This window comes from Capra hircus, chromosome 17 (genome assembly GCF_001704415.2).
Source record: "Capra hircus breed San Clemente chromosome 17, ASM170441v1, whole genome shotgun sequence".
Classification (NCBI taxonomy): Eukaryota; Metazoa; Chordata; class Mammalia; order Artiodactyla; family Bovidae; genus Capra; species Capra hircus.
In genome coordinates this window covers 58,889,159-58,914,339 of record NC_030824.1, presented here as the reverse complement: position 1 = coordinate 58,914,339, position 25,181 = coordinate 58,889,159, and the positions used below count along the sequence as shown (strand labels likewise).

At 43.9% G+C, this 25,181-nt stretch overlaps 1 protein-coding gene across 2 annotated transcripts in view; it reads left to right on the top strand.

The window, feature by feature from the left end:
* SLC10A7 (solute carrier family 10 member 7) overlaps positions 1-21,424 on the top strand; it is a 302,825-nt gene extending 281,401 nt beyond the window's left edge. The window contains exons 11-12 of one of the 2 annotated variants that reach the window (XM_005691203.3): positions 15,075-15,220; positions 18,867-21,424. In XM_005691203.3, the coding sequence (XP_005691260.1) occupies positions 15,075-15,220; positions 18,867-18,896 (176 nt within the window). In that variant the 3' untranslated portion in view covers positions 18,897-21,424. The other variant, XM_013970505.2, reaches the window with a different exon arrangement.

Genomic DNA, 25,181 nt, shown 5'->3' with positions numbered 1-25,181 from the left:
AATTTAGGTCATGCCTGAATGATCTAGCGGTTTTCCCTACTTTCTTCAATTTGCGTCTGAATTTGGTAATAAGGAGTTCATGATCTGAGCCACAGTCAGCTCCTGGTCTTGTTTTTGTTGACTGTATAGAGCTTCTCCATCTTTGGATGCAAAGAATATAATCAATCTGATTTCGGTGTTGACCATCTGGTGAGGTCCATGTGTAGAGTCTTCTCTTGTGTTGTTGGAAGAGGGTGTTTGCTATGACCAGTGCATTTTCTTGGCAAAACTCTATCAGTCTTTGCCCTGCTTCATTCCGCATTCCAAGGCCAAATTTGCCTGTTACTCCAGGTGTTTCTTGACTTCCTACTTTTGCATTCCAGTCCCCTAGAATGAAAAGGACATCTTTTTTGGGTGTTAGTTCTAAAAGGTCTTGTAGGTCTTCATAGAACCATTCAATTTCAGCTTCTTCAGCGTTACTGGTTGGGGCATAGACTTGGATTACCATGATATTGAATGGTTTGCCTTGGAAACAAACAGAGATCATTCTGTCGTTTTTGAGACTGCATCCAAGTACTGTATTTCAGACTCTTTTGTTGACCATGATGGCTACTCCATTTCTTCTGAGGGATTCCTGCCGCAGTAGTAGATATAATGGTCATCTGAGTTAAATTCACCCATTCCAGTCCATTTTAGTTCGCTGATTCCTAGAATGTCAATGTTCACTCTTGCCATCTCTTGTTTGACCACTTCCAATTTGCCTTGATTCATGGACCTGACATTCCAGGTTCCTATGCAATATTGCTCTTTACAGCATCGGACCTTGCTTCTATCACCAGTCACATCCACACCTGGGTATTGTTTTTGCTTTGGCTCCATCCCTTCATTCTCTCTGGAGTTATTTCTCCACTGATCTCCAGTAGCATATTGGGCACCTACTGACCTGGGGAGTTCCTCTTTCAGTATCCTATCATTTTGCCTTTTCATACTGTTCATGGGGTTCTCAAGGCAAGAATACTGAAGTGGTTTGCCATTCCCTTCTCCAGTGGACCACATTCTGTCAGACCTCTCCACCATGACCCGCCTGTCTTGGGTTGCCCCGCGGGCATGGCTTAGTTTCCTTGAGTTAGACAAGGCTGTGGTCCTAGTGTGATTAGATTGACTAGTTTTCTGTGAGTATAGTTTCAGTGTGTCTGCCCTCTGATGCCCTCTTGCAACACCTACCATCTTACTTGGGTTTCTCTTACCTTGGGCGTGGGGTATCTCTTCACGGCTGCTCCAGCAAAGCGCAGCTGCTGCTCCTTACCTTGGACGAGGGGTATCTCCTCACCGCCGCCCTTCCTGACCTTCAACGTGGGATGGCTCCTCTAGGCCCTCCTGCGCCCACACAGCCACCGCTCCTTAGGGAAAACTAAATTTAGGGTGTGGAAGCTGTGGCAGAATGTGAAAGTGCCTGTCACATACATCAACCTCTCAATGCTGCTGCTGCTAAGTCACTTCAGTCATGTCCGACTCTGTGCGACCCCAGAGACGGCAGCCCACCAGGCTCCCCCGTCCCTGGGATTCTCCAGGCAAGAACACTGGAGTGGGTTGCCATTTCCTTCTCCAATGCAGGAAAGTGAAAAGTGAAAGTGAAGTCACTCAGTCGTGTCCGACTCTTCACAACCCCATGGACTGTAGCCCACCTGGCTCCTCCATCCATGGGATTTTCCAGGCAAGAGTACTGGAGTGGGTTGCCATTGCCTTCTCCCAACCTCTCATTGGCTCACACTTAAAACGTTCCAAGTGTTTTTCTTCATTATGTAAAAGCATATCTTTTAAAAAAATCTGTGTAACTAGGCAAAGCTTCCCAGACCCAATCAGATGGGGCCAGTTCTGTGTTGGTGACCGTGTTACATCTCTTCTGATACCTTATGTTATTTTTGTCATGTGAAATTCTTGTTGTATTTTTGAGGTTTCACATCCTGTGATTGTGAACATTAGACACATTTTTCTCTTTAGAAGACAAATGGTTCTTCCTTCACAGCCCAGAAAGGGAAAACAGTAAGCTCCCACTACTTCCTTCCCACCTGTCTCCATGAATATGGTGACCCCTCCCAGAAGCCATCGCTGGCATCTGAATGAAGCCTCTGAGGTTTCAGCTCTTTAATACACTCTTGAATTCCTGTCTGCTAATCGCTCCTACAATGCTGTCAGACAGGTGAGGGTGTGCCTAATCTCCCGAGGCTGAAACCTTCTATTGGTAGAGTTAAATGTTTCATTGTCAGCATCTGGTGAGCCAGCTCAGGCCATTCATTAAACATCTTTTCCAATCAGAACATACCTGTTTCAAAACAGAAATAACACCAGCTGCTCATTTGGGTCTTTTCTTGCATCTTTATTTACATAAAACTTTCAGCAAAGGGGTAGGATTACAGCCCAGGTGATTGAAGGCCAAAACACAGTCTTTCATTTTCCAATTGGGCTGGAAAATGGTCAGAAAATGGTCATCAACCAACTTTTATTCAAAGTGAGTAAAGGCTGGTTCTCTAAGCTCTCTGTCAAAGGGAATCTCTCCTTTGCAGACCTTTCTTGTGTAAATACTCTTTTCCTTGGGTTTTTTACCCTCCATTATTCTGTGTTAACATCATCAAACATCTCTTTCTCTCCGGTTCCTGGGTGTTCTTCCAGATCACCATTTTAGGCACGTAGGGTGGTGAAGGACACAGAACTGGGGACCCGTCTGCTTGTGTTCACATCCCAGCTATACCCTGTCGCTCGCTGTGCATAGCCTTGGGAAGGTTTTTACTCATCTGCAGCCTCTGTTTTCTCATTTGAAAAGTGGAGATAATAGCAGTAGCCTCACTCACATTATAGATATGAGGAGTGAATGAGCTGATGTTGGCGCATGCAAAATATCGTCTGCCTGACCCAGAGTAAGCCCTGTGTATTGGGTTGGCCAAAATAGTCGCTTGGGTTTTTCCATACAATGTAACGGAAAAATCTGAACCAACTTTCTTGGCCAACCCAATAATGATTTTTCTGCAGTCTGTATTCCACCTGCCAACATACAAATAAAGGCCAAAAAGTCCGTGAACTCCAGGCACAGCTTCTGAAGTCCTCCCAGAGACGGGATGACTAAAATTACTGGAGAGATTGTTCTTCTCTCTTAGTAATGGCCTCAGAGTTTCCATTTGTAGCCTTGTATTTGATCATTTTCCTGCTCTTCTAGGCCTAACTCTCCCTTTTGGATAAAGGGAGGTATATTTTTATATATTATTATAGAATATATTTTATAGGGCTTCCCTGGTGGCTCAGACAGGAAAGAATCCACCTTCAATGCAGGAGATCGGGTTTGATCCCTGGGTCAGGAAGATCCCCTGGGGAGGGGAATGGCAACCTACACAGTATTCTTCTTGCCTGGAGAATTCCATGGACAGAGGAGCCTGGTGGGCTACAGTCTGTTGGGTCAAAAAGAGTCAGACACGACTGAGCAACTAACACTTAGATAGTATGTGTTTTATAATATATAAAATGTTATATGTTTGAATTCTGGTTTTGAAATGTGAAGGATAGATCTCTTGTATACCATCTACAGGGAAGTAGGAAAATAAGTGAAACAAGTTCAAAAGACACAAAGGATGTTTTTCAATGTATTTCCTCTCCTACTCCACAACTCAATACTCATTTCAAAGTTTGGGTTCCATGGTTAGTCCAGTTTCTCTCTTTATACCATATCAAATATATATTTCTCCTATGAAATATAACCTTCACCTGGAGGAATTTGTAAATGATTCTCTTTATAGTTCAGTAAAGCAACTAGGAAAGTTTAACAAAAACATCAACTTGAACTTCAGTTCAGTTTAGTCGCTCAGTCGTGTCTTTTGCAGACCCAAGGACTGCAGCACGCCAGGCCTCCCTGTCCATCACCAACTCCCGGAGTTTAGTCAAACTCATGTCCATTGAGTCGGTGATGCCATCCAACCATCTCATCCTCTGTCGTCCGTCCCCTTCTCCTCCTGCCTTCACTCTTTCCCAGCATCAGGGTCTTTTCAAATGAGTCAGTTCTTCACATCAGATGGCCAAAGTATTGGAGTTTCAGCTTCAACATCAGTCGTTCCAATGAACATATCAAATATATATTTCTCCTATGAAATACAAGCTTCTCCTGGAGGAATGTGTAAATGATTCTCTTTATAGTTCAGTAAGGGAACTAGGAAAGTTTAACAAAAACATCAACTTACACTTAGCATAGCCAAATAACAGCTGACTTACATGAAAAGAAGCGGAACTCTGAGTCTTCCTAAGTGTCAAGGGAGGGTAGTAGGAGAGCCCTGTAAAGACTGCAGATGGGATGTTTGGGTCTAGTTGGTTGAAGCACGTGGCCAAAACTCCCCATGGAGATTTCCACACATCCCTTTCCGTCTTGTATGCCATCTACAGAGATAACCATAGGAGGCTTTTCAGGCCTCAGAGGTCGGAAATTAAAATTCCACTTGTACTTACCTGTGAAACTGGTATAAGATTGTCCTGTTTTTCTGTCAAAGGTCTAGCCAAGGGGGTTGTTAGCCATCCTCTAGCTGCTGCTGTCGTCGCATTTGTGTTCAGTGATTTGGAAATGCCCTCATCTATGTGGATTCCCTGAACCCATCTCTGGGACGCTGAGAAAACTAGAGAGCTCTTATTTGCATATATTATTTAGTTGTGTGTCATTTTAGATGTCGCCTTCTACATGAAGGACAAAAATCTTTTCTTCTATGGTTCAGAAAGCAACAACAGAAGTTCTGATGGTGATGGGACTTCCCTGATGATCCAGTGATTAAGACTGCACCTTCCAATGCAGGGGACGTGGGTTCCATCTCTGACCAGGGAGTTAAGATCCCACATGCCTCAGAGTCAAAGCACCATGACATAAACAATATAAGCCACATTGTAAAAAGTTCAATAAAGACTTTAGCTATGGTCCACATTTAAAAAAAAATATCTTAAGGAAGTCCTGATGGTGAAATCACACCAAAGTTAAATGGCAGTTTTCAGTTACAGATAGAATGATAGGAAAAGAACAGGGAAGCCCATAAAATGTAAATCATCAGACTTGCCTGGTGGTCCAGTGGCTAAGATTCCATGCTCCTAATGCAGGGAGCCTGAGTTTGATCCCCGGTCAAGAACTAGATCCCACATGCCACAGCTAAAGATCCTGCATGCTTCAACAAAGATTGAAGATCCCAAGCGCCACAACTAAAACCCAGTGTAGCCAAATAAATAAAAATGAGTAAATACTAAAATAAAATACTTTGGAGAACTTGAGCAAAAGACCAGTCATTTAGATGGGCGTGAATGAGAGCAAGTCACATAATTCCATGACATCCTGTCTGCCTTCCTAAGGGAATCTGTAGGAGGTGGACTTGCTAGCCTTTCGAATGTTCCAGAATGGGTTTCAGGGGCCATCCTAGGCAAGCCAGAAGTAGGAACATAATGTAATGCTGAGGGCTGTGCAGACTAAACCCCACCTGCTCCCACAGGCCACACCTGAGGATGACTCTTGACTAATCTGGTGAGCCTTTCTCTGATGGACGGCAGGCCAAGCCATACCCACCAACCTGGAAGTGGGTTGCCATTCTTTCTACTTACTCTAAAAGAGAGACAAAAATTAGAATAACCCAGAGGCTCACTGCATCCGTTTTGCCCATCAGCTTTTTTCCTAGATGGCAGTGCTGCGCTTCCTCACTGCCCTGTGCCGTGACTCTGTGGTTGGGTGGGGTTTGCTCTGGCCCAGCGCTCTCTGTTGTCTCTCCTGGGTCAGTGAGCAAGAACATGAGCTCCTTGAAGGCAGGGGCTCCAGGTGGGGCTGGTTCAAGGCTTCTCTGTCCATGAGATTTTCTAGGCAAGAATTATTTACTGCACCTGGAATAGTGTCTGAAGACTTACTACTTACCAGACATTGTGTACTGTTTCATTTCTGTCTATTAACGGGAAAAAAAACCTACAAAGTAGGTACATTTTACAGACCTGAAAACGGAGGTTCAGTCACTTGCCTGATGAGAGTAACAAGGTGATAAGTGGTAGGCGTGGGATTCTACTCAGGGCCCTCTTGTGTCTTGTATCAGCCTTCCTAACAGCTACACTGTACCACCTCCTGTAGGCTACTGGACATAATAAATTATAAACCTCTGTATGAAGCAATAGCTACGTTAACTGAAAATTAGCTTGCTTTAGGATAATCCTGAAAGTCTTTTCTAATCAAATTCTTTTGGAATCATCATTTAATGTTCTATAAATGGCACGTGATTGCCCCTTTATTGGCTGCTCAGATGATAAAGCGTCTGCCTGCAATGCGGGAAACCCGGGTTCGATCCCTGGGTTGGGAAGATCCCCTGGAGAAAGAAATGGCAACCCACTCCAGTACTCTTGCCTGAAAAATCCCATAGACAGAGGAGGCTACAGTCCATGGGGTTGCAAACAGTCGGACACAACTGAGCAACTTCACTTTCACTTTCACTTTAGTGGTTGGAATAAATCAGCATTGACGAGTTTGACTTTCTGTGAGCATTTGTCTCTGAAGAGAAAATGTGTATGTGTGTGTGTGTTGGAGAGGGGGACCCAGACTGGCATTTAGTGATGCTGGAAAAAGAATGGCCTTCTTGAGTTACATTATGATGGGGAGACCATGTATCCCAGTGACTCTTAAAGGCAAACATGGGCTTTTAAGCTGAGAGATTCACAAAGGAGGCAGAGATAGAATTCAAATAACAATGTGTACCACATTTGAAGAGTAAAATTATGGATGTTTCTAACTAAGAACAAAGTGAACAAAAGTGGGAAATCTCCATGACAACTAGAGAGCGAAGCAACTGGATTCCAGATTCGCCTGCAGCCCTCTTCAAAACTCCCTGGAAAGTCTAAGAAAGCATTTAAATGGAAAACAAGTCAAGTGAATTCAGGCGAATGAATCTCTGAAAGACAGGAAATGATCCAGGTGATTGGAGTATACTCTCTCTTAGGGAAGTGGGACAGTAAGTGAAATAAGTTCAAAAGACACAAAGGACATTTTTCAATATATTTCCTCTCCTACTCCATAACTCAATGCTCATTTCAAAGTTTGGGTTCTGTGGTTAGTTCAGTTTCTCTCCTTCCTACCATATCGAATATATATTTCTCCTGTGAAATACAACCTCCTCCTGGAGGAATGTGTAAATGATTCTCTTTGTAGTTCAGTAAAGCAACTAGTATTTGTTCTTGTTCAGGCTTTTTCAATGGGAAACATTGCTTCATCCTGTTCTTAAATGATCAATCATTCACATATTGAGTGGGGGCTCAGCAGTAGAGAATCTGCCTGCAGTACAGGAGAGGCAGGAGATGCTGGTTCAATCCCTGGGTCGGGAACATCCCCTGGAGAAGGAAATGGCCCCACACGCCAGTGTTCTTGCCTAGAAAACCCCATGGACAGAGGAGCCTTGCAGTATACTGTCCACAGGGTTGCAAAGAGCTGGACTCGACTGAGCACACCCGCGTGCCCCCGTGCTTAAACACTGCGGGAGATTAAAGGACTTCGCCGATGTCCGGAGGGAAACAAAACTTGTGCAAAAGAAAATCATGGCATCATAAGCAAATGCTAAATTTATGGGATGCAATTGTTGCAAGAAAAGGGACCCCTTCCAGGGCCCAAGAGTGGGCTCTTGTCTAACACTCAGAAATGAGTTGTCCAGTGAGACACGCATGCTGACAAAGCCAAGACTTTACTGGGTAGGGGCGCCCAGGCAGAGAGCAGGAGGGCAAGGGAACCCAGGGCGACCGCTCTGCCACATGGCTCAGAGTCTCAGGTTTTATGGTGATGCGGTTAGTTTCTGGGTTGTCTGTAGCTAATCATTCTGACTCAGGGTCCTTCCTGGTGGTGCACGTATCGTTTAGCCAAGATGGATTGCAGTGAGGAGGATTCTGGGAGATTGTTAGAACATATGGACTGGAGTCTCTTCTCTCCTTTTGACCTTTCCTGAATTCTTCTGGTAGGTGGTAGCTTGTTAGTTCCAAGTTCCTTACCAGGAACTCCTGTTGTAAAATAACTCATGTAAGTGGTTACTGTCTTGCCTGGCCAGGATGGGTGGTGTCAGTCAGTGGGTCCTCTAACACAATTAGGAAGAGAGGCTTCAACACATGTAAGAATTAAAGATTTTAAAATTAAAAAACTAAAAAAAAAAAAGAAAGAAATCAGTAGGAAGCCCACCTTCATGGGGAACCCATAGAATTTAGTCACCCAGAAAGGACAAGATCTAGGCAGGGGCTCAGCATTCACAAAGACACGTGCTAGGCCTGAGCCAGTGACAGCAATTGGCAACTGGGAGTTAATGGAGAGAACATACATGCGGACACAGCGGGGAAGGAGGGTGGGTTGAAATAGAGAGGAGCCTTGACATATATGCGCTACTGTGTGTAAAATAGCTGGCTAGTGGGAAGCTGCTGTGCAACACAGGGAGCTCAGCTCAGTGCCCAGTGATGACCCAGAGGGCTGGAATGAGGGGGTAGGAGAGAGGCCCAAGAGGGAGGGGATCTGTGTACACACAGAGCTGATTCACTTTGTGGTACAGCAGAAACCAACACGATATTGGAAAGCAATTATACTCCAATTAAAAAAATAAGGTTAAAAATAAAAAGTAAACCATTGTCTAATTCTGCCTCTACCACCTGACCAATGTATGATGTTAGGCAGGTCATTCTAACTCTCAGTTGCCTTGCGTTTCATCAGGGAAATCGCCACTTGCTGCTTAGGGCTGTTGTAAGGATTAAATGAGATAATGCAAACAAAGCCCTTACAAAATGGCAGTGTCATAATCCTTCTCCATTGATGTTGAAAGGATAGAGGATTTGATGAATGGGCACTGGAAAGACATTGTCATTCTTGAGCAGGGTCTTGGCTTTAATTAATGTGGGTCTTAGGAAGATTAATCTGGCTGTGGTTTGTAGGATTGATGAAGGGAAGAGTCTGAAGACAGGGGGTTCTGTCAGGAGGCCGAGAGTCATTTGGCTTGATTTTATGAGGAACTGAATTAGGAAGGTGGCCGTGAAGACTGAGGAAGGACAGCGCTAGATGGAGAAAAGACTGTCCAGAACTCAGTGACTTCATCTACAAGTCAAAAGACAGCTGGAGTTAGTCAAAGATGAGCCCCAAACTCTGAGCTGTAGAAACCAGGTAAGCATGTGCCAGCCCTGCACTCAGAAGGGAAGCCAAGGTCATCGGGGCAAAAGCTACAGAAAGCAGGTCCCAAGAAGGCAGGCCTCTGGTCTGTGTTTTTTCTCTTTATGTCCTCAGCACTAGAAACAGTAACTCACATATAGCAGAAGCCCAGAAGTATTTTTTGAATGAATGATGGAGGGATGGAATGAAAGAATGAGTAGATGGTGAGAGCGCATGCATCTGCAAGTAAACTCTGAACAATTACATAAAGTAGATGGTTTTTATTTTTTATTTATTTGGCCATGCCAGTTTTCAGTTGCATGCGAACTGTTAGTTCCAACATACGGAATCTAGCTCCCCCACCAGGGGTAGAACCCAGGCCCCCTGCAGTGGAGCGAGGGGTCTTAGCCACTGGGCCACCAGGGAAGTCCCAGTAAATGGTTTTTATATTTTGAGTCATAGAGCAGCCTTCTATATAAAGGTCCATATTTAATCTAGGGGGGAAAAAAAGTATTTCTCAGGAAAAATTTAAAAACCATCCATCCAATAGGAAGAGGTAACTGTTAAAACTTAGAACACTGATACAAAGGGAATGTTCTAATTCAGAGAACATAAAATAAACATGTTCCAAATAGGGGAAAGAAAACCCCACTTGTTCTGGCATGCATTGTTTTACCCTTCCCATCCTGGGTATAGGATAAAAGAAACCCCTTACTTGCTTGTTAGAAGAAGAAAGCTCGCACTTGAAGTTCTTACTTGGCAGATGTCAGTTGAAAGCTCTGCTTATGGAATATGCCGCAGTGTCAAAGTCTGTTGGATAATTTTAGACGAATGTGTCATGTGTGACATGGAAATATGGCACGCTGTACATTAGTGATTTCCCAAGTGTTTGGAGCAGGTAGTAATGTGCGGAGAAAGTGCTCTTTATCTCTCCACACAGTGTAGTTGTAGAGCAGTGGGGAAATGCTTTTGGTGGAAATTACTTTAGTCAGAAAAAGAATCCATTTACAATATGCGCCTTCTAACATCTTTCAGACAATGCATTGTATTAAAGAGGCATTTTTTGATTAATGTTTTATAAACATTTTTCAGCATGACAGCTTAAAGTCCCTGTAAAATTGTAAATGCGCGCATGGTGTTCACTTCCATAAAGTCAAACGCCATCTCATATAGTCTAGTCGGATCCTGTCAGCCACAGTGACACAGAATCAGTACCTGGGAGCATTAAAATTAATTTGCTTCATTTATATTACTGCACTGATCGCAAGATGAAAAGAGTCCTATATTTAAATTTTACTTGAAAAAGAAAACTCTTTCGAGTAAGTTTGTTTGGTTTTTTTGAAATTATTGCCCCTTTTTTTCTCCCTAGTTAATGAATGGAGTAAAAATGGTGTGATAAGTCTACACAGTAACTTTATGATGGGGTCTGGATTAGCACGATTCCAATCCTTCATCACTCTCCTTCTGAGCTCTAAGGTGCTCAGAGATGAAGGTGAAACAGTCGCTGACCCTAAAAAGCCCACAGCTTAGTAAGGGACACACACACACACACACACACACACGCACGCACGCACGCACGCACACACACACACACACACACACGAAGCAAGCAGTAATCATAAATCAGCAAATGCTAGGCTGGAATGCACCTCAGCTGGGTAAGCCTAGAGCAGAAAGGAGGCTTGAGGCAATAAGGATGACTTCCCTGAGGAGCCAAGTTTGGGAACTGAGGGCTTAAAGATTGGGCAGGTCAAGAAGTGGGTGACAAGAAGTCTGGGCAAAAAAAGAGCTCATTGGCAAAGATCAAGAGGTGAGCCTCTCAAGCCTGGGGTGGAGGGTGGGGGCAGAGCTAGGAGGAGAGGGTACCGCGCTCCCGGTGGCTGGAGCGCAGGGGGAGTCGAGGGGCCGGATGGTGAGCCACAGAGGGGTTTGCACTCAGTCTGGCTCCTGATGAGAAAATACCCTGCACAAGACAAGCCTGAAGGCAGAGAGCCCGGTTTGGGGAGTGTGTGGGGGGCACAGGTGAGGCCCACCGTGCCCTGAAGGAAGGTTAGGGGGAGGAGGTGTGCGTGGTCACCCAGGGGCTGCTGAGCCCCTTAGTGAAGCTTTGTCACGTGCTGTAGTTAATCTGTTCAGCGAGTGCTCGTTGAATGAATGAGTGAGTGATGGGGTGAACTAGTAAAAGGGTGGGTGAAGAGGATGAAAGGGCGGTGCGTTACATGGGCTTCTGGGAAATGAGATCTAGCCCGTGTTCTCTGGTTTGACTTGAAGATCAAGTTTTGCCGAATTCATGGCCAGGTGACAGAAATTGCAGGGTGGGAAGTGCAGTGGCCGGTGCTGGGAAGCTCTCTGTTGCCTTTCCAGTGTTCATCCTGACAGTGCTGGAACCCAGCCAGGAGGCCCGAGAACAGAGGTCATAAGCTCACTGCTTCCAAGCAATCGTGGCCACTGCCTGGACCACTCGGTGTGGAGAAGCTAATTCTCCTCCCCTCACTCACTCCTCCCAGCTTCTCTTTCTACTCTGACTCTTGAGAAAATGAAAAGGCACTGAGCAGAAGCTACTGACTTGGGGCCAGAAGGGCAGACAGGGAGAAACTGAAGGAAGCATGGGAAAGATACACAGACACAGAGGAGACGGCAAAGACACTAATGATTGAAAAGGAAAGTGACTCCAGATGATTGAGAAGTAAGGGAGCATTCCAGACCGAGGGGACAGAAAGGTTCCCAAAACAAAGAGCTTGACTCTGGAGCCTTGGTCCTTTCATGCAGGGACTAGCCTGTTGTGAATCCACCGTGAGAGGGTGACAAGACACAGCAGAGGCACCTGACCCTCATCTTCGGAAGCCAGGTTTTCCTCTCTGATTTTATTTTCAATCAAATTTTTAACAGTCACCAGGAAGAGTGGCGATAGGAAATCTGATTAACAATGAACAAGAAAGAGAGACTTCACTGGTGGCCCAGTGGCTAAGACTCCACGCTTCCAATGCAGGGGGGCTAAGTTTGATCCCTGGTTAGGGAACTAGATCTCACATGCCTCATCTAAAGATCCTGCAAGCTGCAATGACGATTGTAGATCCCATGTGTCACAAGTGAGGCCTGGCACACCCAAACAAACAGTTAACCAGAAGGAATTGCAGGCTCACAGAGTGGTGAAGGGAATTCCCTGCTTTGTTTGACAAACGGCTATAGCAGCTGCCAGTCATGGTAGAGCCCTCTCTGGAGGTAGATGGCTGGGGTGCCAGGCTGAGTGAGAGAGGGTCTGTGTCTCCAGGGTGAGTCGGGCAAACGCACCAGCCCATCAACCCAGGGACAATTAACAGCTGGAAAACTGGAAAGTGGAGAGGGGGCAATGAATAGCCGGAGCTGGGGGAATAAAGGAAGAAGCTGGAGATCTCAGAACCTATCAGTAGAAGTCTGGAGAGGAAATGAAGGTCAGCCTTCCTAGGATGGGGCATAAGGGGCTATCCACTGGGGCTAACCCCCAGGCACCTGCCCCTTCTCCAGACTTCCTGTGGTGCCCTCTCTGGGCAGAACAAAGAAGGGAGCCATGACGTGATGAGGAGTGATGTTTGCAGAATCCCAACCCCGTCAGCAAATATGTGCGGAGGAGTCTGTTGGAAGATGAAATAAAAGAGCTGAAGAACCAGCCCGGGCCAGAAGAGAATTTCACATGCATCGGTACTAGGGACTACAGGAGGTAGAAGGTCAGGTGTACTCTGGACGCTTCTGGAAGTCAACTTCCATCTGGAGTTCCCTTGCAGCTATGAGAATAGGCCTCACAGTTACTGAGCTCCTGGCTGATGTGAAATCACAAGAACACCCCTGTGAGAAGCAAGGGAGTCCAAGGTCTGCTGCCCCGGAGCACTCCTGGGAGGAACCCGAGGGGAGAGAGTCCCAAAAAGACTCTGGATCGGAGAGCTCTTTGCAGCCCAGGTCCTGTCCTGCTTCATGGAGCCACCATCCCCAGGACGTCTTGAAGACCTCAGAGGCCTTGACCCCAGCCTGACACAGAGAACTGGAAACCCAGGGGACCTGGATTGCAGTAAAGACCCCACCTCTTGGGAAAGTTATCCAGCCTCTCGGCATTTCATTCATACGGGAGAGCCCTTGACAGCACCTGGCATCTAGTTAAGCGCCCACCGCACACAGAAACATTGTTGTCATCGTTACTGTTATCTTTTCATCGCACTCCAGTGAGCTGCTGAGGTCCTTTCCATTATGATACCTTGTGCATCTTGCTTACTGGAGAGGTAGCTCTGCGACTGTAGCTGTGAACCTGCTTTGGCTTACTGAAGAACGTCACAGAGCCTGCCTGAGCGTAGCCAAGAAAGTGGAACTCAGGTGATTTAGCCCAGCAGCCATGGGCCTTGAATTCTGAGTAAGAAATCCCTGCTCTGATCTCTTTTAGAAACAAATACTTACATATTTATATCATTTGCTCCCTTTATGCCCCGCTGTTAGTCCACCCTACCCTCCAACTCGTTCACATCATCCTTTCGGGCCAGATAACCTCTCCTGAGAATTTCCCTGGTGTTTCAGTGGTTAAGAATCCACCTTCTAATGCCAGGGACGCAAGTTCGATCCCTGGCCAGGGAACTAAGATCCCACATGCCTCAGCACCACAACGAAGATCCAGAGCAGCCAAAAAAAAAAAAAAAGTAATAGCCTTTTCCAAAAATAGGAAGAATATATGTTTAGATCTTCTTCGTTTCTCATTGTAATAACTTTCTGGAACCGTAAGATTGGATGTTGCAAATTCAAATCCAATAAATGGATTAAGCATATTACATTCAAAAACAAAGCTCCTTTGTTCTTTATATTAGTGAGAAGACAGAAACTGTGCAAGATAAAACATTTAGAGCTTCGAGAGATACATTGTTTGGGAAGAGTTAAGTGTTTGCAGTTGATGGCAATGATATGTGAGGCTATGAAAAAGAAAGCAGCCATGAAATACATTTTTGCATAAAGGTTTGAAATTTATTAGAAGGTAAAAATAATTGAAAAAGCAGAGCTTTCCTCACCGGGTTATAATAAAATGTTATTTATGGGCCATCATTGCATGTGTTTAGGAGCTTGGTTCCTTTTCAGTGGCTGTTCTCAAAGAAACGAAAAGAAAGCTAAGCTCTTAAAGCTGTTCAGATGACAAAACTGATGTGTATACACAATCTTCTGATGACTGGGTCACATTAAAGCAAGTGGTGGTAACAGTCAAATCACCGGAGTATGAATTCTGTTATAGAAGCTTAATAGGTACACATGCCAGGTGGGTACTTACAAACTCTGCATGCTTTGCCATGGGTACAGTAGAGCCGCAGACTCATTTAGGAGCACTATCCATTTACCTAAGTACCAGTAAGACCTTCACTGTGGGGTTTAATCACTCAGCACAGATTTTAGAATTTTCATCTGCCATACATAATACTGCTTAAAGCGCTTTGAGCTTCTTGGCCGAAAGAGTGGGCAAAGCCTTTATGACTGTCTCTTTGGCTAAAGTACCCTCCTCTTTATCTTATCAAATCCTTTCAGCCCCTAAGTGAACTTAGGTGCTTTGAAATGGTGTCTAGCAGGCCTCCATAAAGACCAGTGGAGTGTTTTACTGCTAAGCAAATGACCCATTTTTAACCTCTACCAGTATGCCTCAGTCTTCTAAAGCAACTCTCTTCCACACTGTCTTCTCTCCTCTCCTTGTTAGACAGGCAGTGAGAATTACCGGTGCCCTTGAACTGACCCCCTTTTCAGTTTTAATCTCTTCTAGAGCTTCGAGCTTTACATAGTAAAAGGAAGATGGAAAGGTTTGGTGATTCATTCGAGACGTTCCCTGTTTGGTTCCGTGAATATCCACAGGGGGAGGACGGTGCGTGCCCATGTCCAGCTTTAACGGCCTGTGTCTTTAGTTTGATGACAGACTGAATTTGCCTCTGGGTTTTCCGTCCTCTTTGTTCATCAGGAATCCCAATGCTGAAGATTGTGTTCGCAGGCCACGAGTACCTCTCTTTAATATCCGTCCCCTTGCTCATCTACCACCCGGTGCAGATCCTCCTGGGAAGCGTGCTCGTGCCAACAATAAAGTCCTGGATGGTGTCAAGGCAGAAGGTGAGACTCTAGAAGGATCTTCTTTGGATCCAAGTCACATTGAAATGCTATTTCTGAATCTTAGCCATTTATACATGTTAGCATTTGCACATATAACCTTGTTCTCAAGTACACATTTTCTTAACTAAATTCAATAATAATGATGCATTAATCCATTTCAATTTGAACACGCGAGCTGAGGACCAATTGTTCTACATTGTTATAAAAGCATGATGATACTTAAAATGCAGTTTTTAAAAGCCGTTTTTAATTTACTCATGTTGAAGGGCATATTACAGTGGAGTAAATGTTCAGTAAACATACTCAAAATATACGTGCCCCACTGCTCGGATGCCCACCATCTTTGCCTCTTCATCCCGCCTCTTCATTCGCATGTGTCCTGATTTCACATTTTTCTAAACATAATAGCACTTGGATTTATCTAGAATGTCTCTTTCTCTTTAATTTTCCAGACACTTCACAACTTCTTTATATTGCCAAACTATGTGTTTGGGAATTAAATAAGAGTTCAGTAGCAAACGAGGCCACACAGTGATGTCAATTTCACCACACTCGGCTCAGAAGCCTTCTTACTTATTTGATATTTGTGGATTTATAAAATTATGTGTGCTAAGTCACTTCACTCGTGCCCAATTCTTTATGACCCTGTGGACTGTAGCCCTCCGGGCTCCTCTGTCCATGGGATTCTCCAGGCAGTAATACAGGAGTGGGTTGTCATATCCTCCTCCAGGGGATCTTCCCAACCCAGGGACTGAACCCACATCTCTTATATCTCCTGTGTTGGGAGGCAAGGGTTCTTTACCTCTAGCACCACCCAGGAAGCCCAAAATTATATATCAAATTAAAAACCAAAATAAAACAAAGTGAGTGACTCATACGAAATGTAGACGCAGTACCTACTGCAGAAGCACCCATGGAGCTGACTCCTTCCCAGCAGCTCAGACTTTGCAAGACTACTTTCAGCCCACTTACAAGGTGGCAGCTGTCACAGGAGAGGAGGAGGAGGAGACAGCCAGTGACAGAGCCCCGTGTCATGTCCTTCAGTTCAGTTCACTCACTCAGCCATGCCCAACCCTTTGTGACCTCATGAACTGCAACACGCCAGACTTCCCTGTCCATTACCAACTCCCAGAGCTTGCTCACACTCATGTCCTTCAAGTCAGTGATGCCATCTAACCATCTTATCCTCTGTCACCCCCTTCTCCTCCTACCTTCAATCTTTCCCAGCATCAGAGTCTTTTCCAATGAGTCAGTTCTTCTCATCAGGTGGCCAAAGTATTGGAGTTTCAGCATCAGTCCTTCCAATGAATATTCAGGACTGATTTCCTTTAGGATTGATTGGTTGGCTCTCCTTGCAGTCCAAGGGACTCTCAAGAGTCTTCTCCAACACCACAGTTCAAAAGCATCAATTCTTCGGCACTCAGCTTTCTTTATAGTCCAACTCTCACATCCATACATGACTACTGGAAAAACCATAGCTTTGATTAGACAGACCTTTGTCGGCAAAGTAATGTGTTTGCTTTTTAATATGCTGTCTAGTTTGGTCATAGCTTTTCTTCTTCAAGGAGCAAGCGTCCTTTAATTTCATGGCTGCAGTCACCATCTGCAGTGATTTTGAAGCCCAAGAAAATAAAGTCTCTCAGTTTCATGTCCTAAGTGTCCTGAAAACAGAATAGCCCCACCACCACCTGTTAAGCTCCATGTGTGCTCAGCACGTCCAGCCTTCACCAGATTCAGAGTGTGGACCCTCAAGCCCGGCTGCCCGTTCTGCCACCTTGCCCACATGACCCTGCCCGTGTTCCTTCACTTCTCTGAACCTGTCTCTGCCACTCTGAGACTCATGATAACATCTGCTCTTTGCCGTTATGGAGGATTACGTGGCAGGTGTTTGACAAAAGCCAGCTGATAAAATCACTGTCATCGTCACTGAAGTCTGGGCTTCTCTACAACTGTGTGTAGCAAGCTCTGCTGTCCCCACGGAACACATGGGAACTAGGCCCAGAGAGCTGAGCAACTTGCCCAGAGTCATATGGGTAGTGTAGTCAGTGCGAGAGTTAGGACTTGAACCTTGGTCTATTTGTCCACCCTGATCTTTCCCCCACACCACGATGATGCTCCGAACAGAAACACAAGATTGTTTTATTTAATTTATTGCAGTTCATTTACAATGCTGTGTTAGTTTCAAGTGTATAGCAACACGATTCGATTACATATAAGAATAAGAATATGTAGTCTTTTTCAGATTCTTTGCCATTATAGGTTCAGTTCAGTTCAGTTCAATTGCTCAGTCATGTCCAACTCTTTGCGACCCCATGAACTGCAGCATGCAGGCCTCCCTGTGGTTATTACAAGATATTGACTATAGTTTCCTGTGCTATACAGTAGGTTCTTGTTGTTTATCCATTTTATATCTAGTAGCGTGTATGTATAAATCCCAAGCTGTCATAATTGCTCTCCCCTACTACAAGACTGCTTTTAGAAGGTGAGCCCTAGGTCCCCAGAATTCTGAGAGAGTAGCGCTCCAGCACCTTCGCTCGTCTTGTTACTGAACAAAACATGAGCAAACAGCATTCTGTGCCGGGGCCCACGCCAGGCTGGTCGCTTCCCACTCAGAGTTGCTGCTGCCACTGCTGCTGCTAAGTCACTTCAGTCGTGTCCGACTCTGTGCGACCCCATAGACGGCAGCCCGCCAGGCTCCCCCGTCCCTGGGATTCTCCAGGCAAGAACACTGGAGTGGGTTGCCATTTCCTTCTCCAATGCATGAAAGTAAAAAGTGAAAGTGAAGTCGCTCAGTCATGCCTGACTCTTAGCGACCCCATGGACTGCAGCCCACCAGGCTCCTCCGTGCATGGGATTCTCCAGGCAAGAGTACTGGAGTGGGGTGCCACTGCCTTCTCCACAGAGTTGCTAGAGAAGTGGTTTAATAACCATTGTTTCTTTTACTCTTTTTCCCCTTTGAAAACTTCCACTTGTATTCATGCTCATGGCTAACAATGTGTATGTACACAATAGACTAGAATTTATAGATATCAATTTTGACAAAGAATGAAGAAAATTATTTGAAATTTCCAATATTCCATCAATAATATGCAATCCTAGTAAACTGGAAATTAATCAGAATGGAGTTTTTCTTCTAAAGGTTTAAAAGCTCTGGGATTTATCCTACAGAGTAACAGAAGCATGTCCAAAAGGGAAACTAACCGGGACACCACCGCTCATTTTTCCATTTGTACAGAAATTACTCCAACCCAGGGGGCCACTGGCTAATGTGGAATCAGCCAGAAGGCTCGAAAATTATTTAGCCATCCCATCCGGCCACAAAATAAATAGAAAGTGTCCATCGTAAGGGTATCCACGAGTGTCTCCTCCACTTTGCTGATAATACTAAGACCCACAGGGACCTTCTAGCACAGAGCAGACGAGATGAGTAGCCACGCCAGGCAAGGGGACATGCCAGAGTCTGTGGCCAGTGAGGTGGGCAGGTAAATTTGTTTGGATCCAGGAGTTTGGATCATGGGTTGTATAATGCTGTCTAGGCAGGCCTCTTCTTCTTCCTTGTAGCATAAATTATCTGGTGTTAATTGATGATCTCACATTGTTCGTGGATACAGTCCAACTCTAAACGTCATGTTTTCCTTTCTTGCAGGGAGTGAAATTGATGAGGCCGACCGTATAACAAAGGAGGCAGTCATTCCGCAGCCATGTATATATGTACAGGATTGTACTTACAGTTCTGAAGACTTGTATTTGTGAACGTTGCTTCGATGCATATTTTATTTTTTTACACACAAAAAAATATGATATAACTGTTTAAAGTGCCTTAAAATGTATTTGACGAGAGCATTATTTCCAAAACCTCCTTTGTTGGTTACTGCCAGGGGTGGTACAGTATTTTGGAGTTGTTTAATTTTCTTTTTTCCTAACGCAGAAAACGGCCGTTGAAGGTGACAAAAAAACAAGCACGTTTTCCTCGTACCATCTTCCGTGCACTTCAGCTCTCTCCTGGTTACTGTACTGTTTGAAATGAGGTCACATCATCAGGAAAATGCCCTTCCCATGACAGTGAATATTTCCAAAATCTTATTTGATTTACCACATGATTCTTTCTTTTTCTGCAACTGTGACATGCCTCTTCCTTATCAACTCAGCAGGGGTCACAGATTGAATAGCTGCTGAAAAGCATATAAGTCATCTGCATTTCTTGATATCATTTTTTAAGACATTCCTTCACATAGTTTCCACGCAGAAATTCCTCAGTTCCATTATAAGAGACTGTGGTGTTCTGTGTCTTAAATTTATTATAAGCTGCTTCAAAGAAAGGGCCTGATGTTTGAGTTATGAGTCAAAGTACATGAGGTTTGGAGATTAAACTACAGGATTTGGGTTTCAGGATTTTTTTCAAATTCTATTTCAAATGTTTTCCCTTTTTCTTCCATCATTTCTTTCTTACCTGTTTTCCAGCACACTTGGAAACTCCCAACAGCCAAATGTGAGACACCGAAATGTTACAATTAGTTTGAGTGGCAACAATTAATGATGGATTATTCCACATTCCACAACTGAGACCAAAATTGTCTTCCTGTTACACTGATGTGCTGAGCACAAATTTTCCCTTTTAGCCAGAAGCAGCCTGTTACATCTTGGAATCAAGTACACTTAAGGCATTTGAAACGTTATTAATGAGAATTTTCCTTGGCAGATTTGACAAATGTTTGCAACATTTTTTTAAAAAAATTAAATCACATTGCTGTTATGAATAAATGAAAATATCAAGGTCGCAGAGGCAAACAAATGTTACATATACACATTCTGTCTAGCTGTGTGGAAAGGAAAACAGACACAGAAAATGCAAAACCATTCATTAACCAAAACAGCAAGTACAGTTAGTTCCCAGACTAGCATCAGCTTGCCATGGAGTACCCAACATTTGCTTCTGCTGAGGCTGGAAGAGCTTTCACAACCCAGTTAGAGAATAAAGTCATTGCTTGATAGAAACGAGGGAACACTTTTTCTCTGCTTCCTGCACACCATTCCGTCACACCTCTCTACTGTTCATGATTTAACAGATGACACTGGCATCCTGAGTTGCACTGAGGCCACATCATGTCTTTAGCAGCTGTTTTGTTATTTTATCAATAACAAAGAGTCATTCCTTAGAAGCTCACCGTGTTTACCAATATCATAAATTTACATTACTGTTACTGCCAGCTCTTATCTTGTGTTACTTCTGAGTCATTTCAGTGTCACTGAAACTCATACATTTCACAAGAGTTAGCCTCAGTGTAAGTTTTAAGGCTAGTGCCAGACCCTGCCATGCTAAACAGGCTATTTGTCAAGAATTCCTATTGTCAAGAAATTCACTTGTGTCTAAAACTACAGCAATTTTGCTTGGTCTTTTTGGTGCTTACATATGGAGCACAGAAAGGTTTTTATGTTTTTTTCCTACAAACTTCTTTGAATTTCAGAGTAAATGGAATTGTCTGTCTGAGCTATCATAAAAATCTTCAGCCTAGTATTAGAATACTGATTTTTTCCCCCTCAACTTATCTACCTCTATAGTCTTTCACCTATAGTAGGTGTGACTATGGGATAAAGTTCAACTAGAAATGCTATAACATTTTATCTTTTGCTTTAAAAAAGTGTCTTCTGTTTTCAAATAATCTTTACATAAGTGAATTTTGGTGGCTTTATTGATATGTTTATGCCTATTTCTTTTTTTACACAAAGGCTGTGCATATTTTTCCATAAAGGACAAAAAATAAAATCGAATTTTATTTTTAATTCATGCTTACTGGGATTTAATTATTCATATCTTGAAATATGTCCAGGTACTGCTTTACACATTTGTTTTGTCTAAATGTATTTATGAAAGAACTACATTATATTTATGTTTGCTCACTTTTCCACCTGGATTTTTTTAATGGCTGTTATGAAATTTTATTTTTTAAATGGGTGAGAATGTTCATCTTTTCATGTGCTCTTTTCTAAGTTTTCAAATTTTGTGGGTTCTTTTTATTCTTCCCTCTTCTGGTTAAAACTAACACACCTCTGGCTAAATGTTCAGTGTTTATGCTAAATACCAAATTTTTTTAAAAGGGTTGGTGAAGTAACGGAGTGGATTATTTATGATGAATGGAAGATGAAGATAATTCTATGATTAAACAAAGGTGTTTCAGAAATCACAAGAGAGCCTGTGGCTTATTTTTGACCTGGTTTCAAAGGTACTCATAGTCCCTTTCAAGTATCTGTAGGTTTCTTTTTTTTTTTTAATTCATTCAAATCCTCTTATATTATCTGTAGTAAAATGGATGTAAGTTCCATAGTCTTCCCATGTTTCCATCTCAGTAACCCCCCACCATGCCATACTGTTAAAATCCAGAAGTTAGCCCTTGCTGGTTAGAGATTTTTCTCAGCATCGGGGTTGAGAACCAAGAGAAACATACTCAACAGAAGGGACAGAATATAGGTGATCTAAGTTTTTTCCACCCTCATCAATTTTTTCAAGGGTAAGAAAGGTGGACCCCTAGAATGCAGAATGCCCTTTCCAAACCTGGAGCATCTTTATGGGTGAGTACCTTGTGCAGAGGGCTTCCCAGGTGCCACTAGTGGTCAAGAACCCGCCTGCCAGTGGGAGATAGAGGAGACCCAGGCTTGATCCCTGGAGGTGGGCATGGCAACCCACTCCAGAATTCCTGCCTCGAGAATCCCATGAACAGAAGAGCAGAGGGGGGCCATAGTCCACAGGGTTGCACAGAGCCTGACATGACTGAAGTGACTTAGCATGCACGCACCTTGTGTAGAACTCCATACCTTTGTGTTCTTGTTCTGCTGTCTTGGCTTCCCTGTAAGGCTGACGGAAATGTCACCTCCTCCAGGAAGCTTTCCTGCTTGCCCATCTAGTGCTAGACTTACTCCCTGTTGACAAGTCCTTAGAAGGAGTCCCTCAAGTCTTCTAAAACCTTTGCTTGTCTAATCATCACTTTACGTTTCTGTCCCCTCCAATGCGGGCCTTGTTTGTTTTTCTCCTGTGCCTAACACAGTGCCTGACTCAGATCTATAACCCACAAAAATATCATTTTCCAAACTGTGACCTTACGAGGTAGGACAAGTACCTTCATAATTATGAGAGCTCTTACCTATACATAGATCATTACTAAGTTACAAGGAAAACTGTCCTTTTTTTGCTACTGTTCCTATTCTGTACTCAGTTGCTCAGTCGTGTCCGACTCTGTGACACCATGGACTATATAGTTCACCAGGCTCCTCTGTCCATGGAATTTTTCATGCAATACTGCAGTGGGTTGCCATTTCCTACTCCAGGGGATCTTCCTGACCCAGAGATCAAATCTGTGTCTCTTGCGTCTCTTGCATTGGCAGGTGGATTCTTTACCACTGCGCCACCTGGGAAGCCCCCATATTACACTTGATCTTCGCCAAGAGGCCAAGAAGCACTGCCGATCCTGAGTGCTGCTAAGAGAAAGGCATGGCTTCAGAGCTGTGTAAATACCAGCTCTCCAAGTTGAGATTGCAGTGTGATACACAAACAGCTTTCATCTTTTATATTTTGACAGAACAATAAACCCTCAACAATTCAGGCTAAATCAGCTCAGGTTGATCTGAATTAGTGAATACTTAATATGCATAAAAATAAAGGGTTTTCCTTATCGGAATTCTGACATACTTACTGTAAAGGCTAGATACAAATTATAACTGTCATAGTATTGGTTTATGTAGATATATACAAAAGGTCTTATAAGTTTATTCTCTTCAGCAAAGCAACTAATCTTATTTATACTAAAGAACAGTTTCTCAAATGTGAGTAAAATATTAACATCACTTAAAAGGAAAACAGTTTCTCATAGACCCTGCAGAACTTATCTGTAGAGCCAATGATGAGAAACTGTATTAAACATCACTCTAACCACGGGTCAGTGCCAATGTGCCTATAAACACAGATGCAGGCAAGAACCCTGAAGTCATAGGGCTGAACCGAGTCACAGGGTAACGGGGTCACCCAGAATATCCCAGACCCCCCCACCCCACTGAGGCCTCCGGCATCTCAGACTCCTCAGCCACACATGGAATTGTTACAGTTCCTCGATTTCTACTGAACCTTGGACACACTGAGTTTGCGGGGCGGGGTATGGGGGGTGGCGGTACATAAACTTAAAATGAAATGTTAGGGGAAAAAAAGAAGATTAGACATCCTGTTCCCACCCATCTCCCAGTCACCCTCCCACCTGGAATTTCTCACTCACCTCTCTCCCTTCCTGGTAACCCTACCCACCTGCCCTGTTACCATCTCTCCCTCTCTCCCCCCACTTTCTTCTCCGCCCTTCTCCCCTCTACCCCCAAGTTCACAGATCTTCAGATGTTTGTTCATTCTCTGACTTTCTGAACTTGCCCTAGGGCCGACAGCTGTGTAACTTTCCTCTTGTTGAGCTAGCTCGCATTCCTACACGAGACATTGGAACCAGGCAATCTGAGGATTCAGGTGTGTCCTGAACGAGCTGTAGCCGAAACATCGGGGAGCTGTGACTCTTCTTTCTATGCTAACAAAACAGGCAACCTTTGTGAGTGGGCAATTTGTACAAGTTGCATAACAGACATTTTTAAATATTCAGTCTTACCAGAGACTAGAAGTATTCATTTAAATGAGGTACTAGTTTTCACCTATGACATTGACAAAAAGTTTAAACCTTGATAATATTCAAATATTGAGAAGGGTTTGGGGAGAGGGACCTCATGCCCTCCTAGCAGGAGCATAAGTGGGGATGGAATTTTCTGGAGGGCTATTCAGTCATACCATCAGAAGTTTAAATATATGTGTTCTTCAGTTCAGCTCTTTCCCTTCTGTGAATCCAGAAACAAGTAAGAGCCTAAGGATCTGTTGACAAAGATGTTTTCAGAGCATTGATAATGCTAATAGGTCACCCCTTAAACTCAAGGAAATGTTTAAATACTCAATGGTATGTTCTTACTATAGAACATGATTAAGGCATTCAAAGAAATAAGGGTAGATTACTGTGTAATGACTATATATTGTTGAGTAGGGGGAATAATAAATTTCAGGAAAAAACAGTTTTGTCATCCTGGTTTTATAGGTTCTATTTTTTTTCATTAGTTAAAATATATATTACAGATGTGTAGGGACACTACACAAAGTGTTTAGAAGGGTAATTGTAAGTAACATTGTTGAGCTCTTCTTTAGGCCGGGCCCTGTTCCAGGTGGTGTTAGGTAGGTAGCATTGTCCCCATTGTATGGATGAGAAACAGTTCCGGACTAAGTGGCTTGGTAAGGTAACAACATTAAGTGGGCACATTTTAACCACTTGTAGTCTACTTAACAGTGGTGAGTCCTGGGGCCAGGAATGCAGCGCTGTACATTTTTAAGATTTTTTTTTTTTTGGTTGTGGTGGCTCTTTGCCGCTGCGCTGGGGCTTTCTCTAGCTGCAGCGAGTGTGGGCTCCTCCTCGTTTCCGAGCACCGGCTTCTCACTGCGGTGGTTTGCCTTGCTGCGGAGCACTGGCTGCAGGGACACAGGCTTCAGTACTTGCGGCCCCCGGGCACTAAGGTAGTTCAGTAGCTGCAGCACCCAGGCTTAGCTGATCCCGGAAATCTGGGATCCTCCCGGACTAGGAATCAAACTGCTGTCCCTTGCATTGCAAGGTGGATTCTTAACCACTGAACCACCAGGGAAGCCCTGTCCATTTGATTTTAATCACACTTTGAAGTTGTAACATGCATGAGGCACAAACCGCGGCTCCCTCTTCCACATCTTGAGCAGACAGCATAATTCATTTCTGAACCTTGGTGCACTTGTCAAGCAAAACAGCTTCTGGCTGAGAAGCATCTCTAAACACATCCTAGTGGGGAGATCAGAGAATCTGACTGCCCCCTCATTGACACGAGAGGAATTTTGAGCCAGAGTCGACAGTATGAGGAAGGGGACTGAAAGGTC